This window comes from Condylura cristata, unplaced genomic scaffold (assembly GCF_000260355.1).
Source record: "Condylura cristata isolate star-nosed mole 26May11 unplaced genomic scaffold, ConCri1.0 scaffold00025, whole genome shotgun sequence".
Taxonomy (NCBI): Eukaryota; Metazoa; Chordata; class Mammalia; order Eulipotyphla; family Talpidae; genus Condylura; species Condylura cristata.
In genome coordinates, this window is record NW_004567126.1 from 29,956,674 (window position 1) to 29,963,355 (window position 6,682).

Consider the following 6,682-nt stretch of genomic DNA (forward strand, 5'->3'; position numbering starts at 1 on the left):
AGGAAGGAAAGGCAGCAGCAGTAAGGGCGAGGACAACAAATAGAACCTCAGGGCAAAGTGGAAACAGGTCAGGCCGAAGGGCAGGAGTCCAGGCAGGCTGCGGCAGGGCTGGGCACAGGCGCCAAAGGTACCCACAGCTTGGTGGGGCGTGAGCCAGGAGGAACGAGTTCATCGCTGGCGAGGGCTTCCAGGCGGCACCAAGCTCGCCCTCCCGTGCGGGGCTCTCAGTCGGAAAGGGGCCAAATCTGGGTCCAGCTGCACTGCTTCCGCAACCCGGCCTCAGTGCCCGGCACAGCCCCTCACCCATAAACTGCCTACGGACTGGCCCACACTACCAGGCCCATGTGTCCTGGCCTTCTCCCACTCTGCTCTCCTGGCAGGGCTCACTGGGCACAGACAGTGCTCCGCAGCAAGACAAGCCCTAGCCGTGGTCGTGGCTGCAGACCACGCAATGGCTGCCACAGGCTCCAGGTCTGCTCTCCCCGGGACAGGAGGACAACGAGGCACAACATGTCCACCAATGCTGAAGACCCGCACTTGACTATGGCAATGCCAGGGACTGCGCTGATTCATGCCAGAGCAGTGGCAGGGAGAGAAAAGGTACCCACCCCCAGGAGCTGCAGAAGTCAGGATCATGCAGTCACCACCTGTGAGCTCTACTAGTTTTAACAGCTGGGCTTACACAGCCCCCAAATAGCGTCACGCTGCAAAAGGGTATGATGGGGGCAGCTGATGCGGTTCCAGATGATGTGTCCCCAGGGAGGAGGGTGCTGAGTCAGCCCCATGTCACCTGGCCTTTCCATTCTGTATACCCATGAGTCAGGGAATGTTCTCAGATAAAGACCGAGCCACAGTGACTCACCAAGAAGGAGGTTTCCTAACACCACCCCCAGGACACCTCTCCTCACAGGGCAGATAGTCCTCCCCTTTCTGATGAGCATAGGCCACATGACCACGGAGGCTGGCCCAAAACTGCAGTTTCCAGGTCTGTGGGCACACCATGTACCATGGGCCAGAAAGTCCCACCCAATACACACTTGGGCAAAATCAAAATGCACCTTTAGCAAAGTGCATAGAAAGGCACTTGAGAGATATTCAAGAAAGTCCCTTGAATATGGAAACAGAGGAGGACACAGGTATCCCCTGAATTCTAGTGGAGCAGGTCCAGAGAGGTGGAAGGGGACTTGCTAAAAAGAACCCCAAAGAGGGCTCTTTAAAAAAAAAAAAAAGATTTATTTATGCATACAAGAACTGGGGTACAGGTAGAGGTGCAGAGGGTGAGAGGATTCACCACAGACAGTGGGGAGCACAACAGGAAGAAGATCTACTGAAGTGCACTGTTGAGGGGAGCTCTGGGGAGACAGGAAGGGTCTGCCACGCCATGTGGGTCACTCCATGGCCAGGGATGGAACTTATGCTGCAGTGACTACGATAGCTTCATAGTGCTGAGACTTAACCCCTTGCACCACCAGGGAGGGCCTCAACGAGGCCCCTTAGGCAGGGTCTGGGCGCTGCGTCAGACCTCTCCTGAGGGCTACGGCCCCCACCCAAGCACTCCACCACAATGATGGCGGGATCTCTAGCCAGTAGGTGGCACCCTCTCTGTAGACACGCTGCCTTCTGTGGCCCCGAAAGACCAAAGGTCTTGAGGAATAAACCCCCATGGGAAGTGGGAGTCTAGGGCCACAAAGTCCCCATGGCAGCCATGGGCCCCCAAAACAGTGGGGGCACTGGAACTATGGTCATCCTGGACTGAGGTGTGCAGTGAGTACAAGACGCACATGGGATTTCAAAGAGCACACACACACAGCACCACAGTGAGATCCACACGTGGCTCCGTCACCAGTGGTACCTCAAACTACCTAACTCTACCTTTACAAATTATGGCACTTTTAGGGGTGACCCTGAATCTGTGGTCTAAGGAGGGCCTGGGTCCTTGCCCAAGTCTTCAAAGTTAGCCCACAGCAGGGCTGGCTCATCCTGCGGTCTGGCAGACATCCTCCTCGAGGACAGTGTACACCGAGGTCCACGCCAAACACACAGCCCCAGGAGAGAGCACAGGGCCACGGACTCCTCTCACCGGGGCACATTCTGGAGGGCCCAGCATCTGCAGCACAGGCTACCCAGGGAGCAGGCGCCGGGGGACAGTACCTCTGGGAACCCTGACTGTTCCACCTCCAGGAGGAGTCGCTGCGCTGCCGGTAGCACCATGCCAGCGAGTCGAACAACACTTCACCTGGGCTGCGAGGTGGCCGGCCCACAGAGGAACATCACTTGGTCACGGAGGAGGAGGCATCTGACACTCACTAGCCAGCAGCGACTCCCGGGACACATGCGGCCACGGGAAGTGAGTCCACTGGCGAGGAACATCCAGTGAGGTGCAGAGTGGGCTCCCTCCCCAGGAGCTGGGAAAGGCTGCTGATTGGAGAGTGATGACTATGGAATTGCGATTGGGGGAGAGGGCTGCAGCACCCCAGATGCCAGCTGTGAATGGGGAGAACTCAAGTCTGCACGCGGCCAGAAGCCACACCTAAGAAGCAGACAGTGGACCGGCTAGGGGAGAAGAGCATCTGGCAGTGGAGAAAAAGCTCGTCAGAAAGAAAAGTCACCAAAGACACAGAGCAGAGGCAAGCCAGTCAGTGAGGGGAGCACCTGCGGGCACAGGGGCTTTCTGGGGACAGCAGGGCCTCAGGGATGTGAGCTGTAGAAATGAGTCAGGTCCTCGGCAATACCCCTGAACAAGAAACACCAGGGAGTGGGCCAACAGGAGACCCTGCTGGTAGGAGGGGCAAGGGCAGCCTGAGAGGACAGAGAAGGCACAGAGAGGTCTCTGGTGCGCAACCCTGAGAAAGAGGAATAGTCTCCCCCAATGGGGAGACCACGCCACCTGCAAGGGGGAAGGAGGCACCAGAATGCAAGAGGACACGTGAGGAAGAAAAGTTCCCTGGGGTTCACAAGGGCCCCAGGACCCAGATTCCAATGCAGGAGGCCTACACATTCTAAGGGACCCCAGATGCCCTACAAGTGGGCAGCACCAATGTCAACGATGTCATTACACATTCTTAGCTTTGTAAAATGTCACCACTGGGGAAAATGGGTGAAGAAAACACAAGATCTCTGTTATTTCCTTTTTTAAAAAAGATTTATTTACTTATGCATTCAAGAACTGGGGTATAGGCCACAGTGGGGGGGGGGGTGAGAGTATTCCCCAGAGACAGAGTGGGGAGCAGAACAGCTGACTGACTGAAGTCCACTGCTGAGGAGGCAGCGGGGAGACAGGAGAGGTCTACTGCGCCCTGGGGGTCACTCCCTGACGGGGATCAACTCATGCCCCAGTGGCTGGCGATAACATGACAGCGTTGAGACTTAGCCCCTGCGCCACTAGAGGGACCCTATAATTCTCATAAAATAGTAAGTTTTAATTTTAAAAAAGGGGTGGAGCTCCCAGAGGGTGCCTGGGCTAGCAGACCTCCCTAGTGAACAGCCCAAGTTCCTACTCCCGTGGCCCCCACAGAACTGTGAGGAGCCACACAGAGTCTCCGTAACCAGGGCACGAATCTTACCAGCCAAGGCTGGCACACCACACTCTTCCTGCTGTTCTGTCCCCTTTTAAAGCATCTACTTCGTCACACCAAGTCAACAGGGATTCATGTGTCCTCCGCCTGTGGAAGCCAGGCAGTCCCTCACAGAGGGATCAGCGTCAGAAAATACCCTCTGAGTCAGAGGGATTGCTCACCCGCCCACCTCAACCGCCGCAGCACGAGGCCAGGACAACTGCTCAGTGGGCATTCATCAGAGAATCGTGGGCTCCCCGGGAGGAAGCAAGGTGGAGACAGTCACCCTGAGGCAGCTCCCCCACCTCATGCCTCAACAAGTCATGGAGGAAGGGGAGGAACCAAAAATACTAGTCCCTTCTGAAATGAGACCCGGTTCCCACAACACAGAGGGTCACCCTGCTCAGAACTGCCACCGTCAAGTGCAGGTGGGTATCCGGAAACTCCAAGTCATCATGGGAAGACTCGGCGTCTCCCCTCTGCACGTGTCAAAGCACAAACCCCCATCTCCCAGGCTGGACACTTCTGGCTGTAGAGCTGTGGCTGTTTGCACTTCCTCCCTGCACCTCTGGGGCAAAGCTGGCGGCCCCTCCCTCTTGGCCTCAGCTGGCCTCTCTCCTGCTGACGGTGGCCATAAGCCTCCTTCCTTCAGCTACAGGCTGTGCCTACTGTCCTCCACACCCTGGTCGGTGGGATACTAACTAGGTGCTCCCAGAATGAACAAAATGAACCAGTGAGTCGGCTCAGCCCTTCCACAGACGCATCACAGCAGAGATGTGACCACTTGCCATTAAGTTCTGAAGCGGCCCACTCTCTCACTGTGATCACCACAGAGTCACTGCAGAACACGAACTCATAAAGTGCTGCCCCCAGGTTTCCCAAGGGAAGGCAGAACTCTTTAGTGGGGCCAAGAATGGCTGTAACAGATGTCACTGCAGTTATCACCAAAGCCCGAGAACTGCACGGAGAGGGAGAGAGCCTAGCAGGCTGAGCCCCTGCCCAATGGCCGGGTGGAAGAACAAGCACACCAGGAAAGGGCCTGCTGACGCACAGCAGCTGGGTGGCAGCACAGCCCCCACTCATTGCCTGTCAGGCGCTGGCCACACCTCCCAAGAGCCAGGTCCTACTCGCTCCTGGCAAGACCTGGCTCTTCCCCAGATAAAAGATTCAGTCAGGCAACCACGTCCTTATGCATTTTCCTCTCAGTAGCAAAGAGAGGGCCGCAGCAACTTCCCCTGGGTAGAGGCAAAAGGAATTTCCTAGCTCTTCTAATATTCCCAAGATGCAGAAATGGCAAACATACAGACAGCAGAGGCGCCAGCAGTCCTTCTCTTCAGGACTTCCCAGGTGAAAACCTGAGTTCACATCAAAACCGGTTGCAGAGGTTTGAAGGGGCTTTCTTTGTAACCCTTCTCAACACTAGAAACACCCCACAAGTCTTATCAGATCTGGTGGCAGGCTGCGCAGCAAGCCAACGGTGGAATACAACACAGCAGCGCCCAGGAGTGACCGTCGGTACCCGCCGGGGCACGCAGGCAAGCTCTGCTGAGTATAGAGCAGCGCTGCAGAGCTGCCGCCTACCATAGTGCGACTTTCAGGGAAAGAGACAAGGTGGAGGGCCGTGGTGGCAGGCAGGCTGACCACGGGGCGCCCGCGGAACTGCGGAGGGCTGGCTGGCCGGCCTCGGTATCTAACTGCAAACTGCAATGGGCCTGTCAGAAACTCGTGTCCTGGGCACGAGAGTGAATTACACTGAAAGTCAACTAAAGGTAAAGAAACACCACGTTTTCTTAAATGCACTGGCCGGCTACTAGGTGGCATCCTGTAGGCTGTTTGGAGTTTGGAAGGTGACCCCCCACTTTTCAGTTTCTGAGGCCTGGGCTGTCTTCCCGCCCTGCCCACTGTTCAGGATGCCGGCCCGGACACACACCCTGAGCTGCCCAACCGGAAAAGCCAGAGCCAGGGCTCAACCTCGCCTTCAGCACAGGAAGAGCAAAAATAGAAAGCTCCTGAGCCTATGGGGCTGGAAGCAGCTAACCCCGCTGACCGTTGACAATCGGGGCCAGCAGCCAACACCGGCTCTCGGGCTGTCCCAGCGTCCCGAACCCGCCCCCGACCGCGACGTTTCCAAAAACTGACACGCTGAGCGCGCTCGAGGGGCGGGGCGCGCGGGCTTCCCCACCGGTCCCCTCCGCAAACCGTGGGCGCGAAAGGGCGCCCCATCTCCCGGCACCTGCTGCGTTCTCCACGCCGGCCCGAGCGCGGGCCCAGCGTCACGGCCACCCACAGCACACCACGCCACCACCCCGCGGACGAGAGGCCGTGGCGCCGGCCCCGGCGCCCAAGCATCCCCGGATCGCCAGGGCGCGCCTTTGTAAATTTCCGCCCAGCCTGTCATTTTCCAAGGGTCACTCAGGACTGGGAGGCAGAATCCATTACGTCCAAATGTCCTGCCAGCCCACCCACTTAAACTGGAGGGCAGAATGCCTGGCCGCCCAGGGTTGGGCCAGCTCACCCGCTCAAGTTTAAGGGAAAGAATTCTTCACTTCCAAAAGTACTGTCGGTCCTGCCGCTCAAAATCGCCGGCCCGCGAGGGCTGCTTCTTTAAAAACCGGGCGGGAGGAACGCGCGCCCTGAAAAACCCGAGACCTGAGCACACTGACAGTGACAAGAGTCAGAAGAGACACAAACCCTGCCTGTCACACGCGCGCTGCGGCGGGGAGGCCGGCCGGGGTGTCGGCCCGGGCTGCCCGGTCCCCGGCCCAACGAGGGCAACGGCAGCGCGGCGAGCGCAGCCCCGGCAACCAGGGCGTCCCGGGCCGCGCCTGTGCCCCAGGGCGGGCGGCCAGCCGCCCACCTTCCACACGAGCTGGGGGGCGCCCGGGAACTGCCGCGGGGCCCCTGGGTGGGGCGGAGGGCAGGGGGTCCCCAAGAGGGATTCACATTCCAGGCGCCCCGTTTCTCGGGTGGGACCCGCGTTCATCCCGGGGGCGGCGGCCGGGGGCGAGAGACGGAGGGACGGGGAGCTACTCACATAGACCGGCAGCGGCCACGGGTAGACGGCGGGTTCTGCCCCCACGGGCGACTTGAGCCTCAGCTCCAGCTTCTCCCCCATGTCGGCGCGCGCG

General features: G+C 58.7%; 1 protein-coding gene across 1 annotated transcript in view; it reads right to left on the reverse strand.

Annotated features, from left to right (window-relative positions):
• DOT1L (DOT1-like histone H3K79 methyltransferase) overlaps window positions 1–6,670 on the reverse strand; it is a 65,558-nt gene extending 58,888 nt beyond the window's left edge. The window contains exon 1 of the mRNA XM_012729473.1: window positions 6,589–6,670. Within this exon, the coding sequence (XP_012584927.1) occupies window positions 6,589–6,669 (81 nt within the window). The 5' untranslated portion in view covers window position 6,670. The remainder of the gene's footprint in view (window positions 1–6,588) is intronic.
• Window positions 6,671–6,682: the final 12 nt, after the last annotated feature.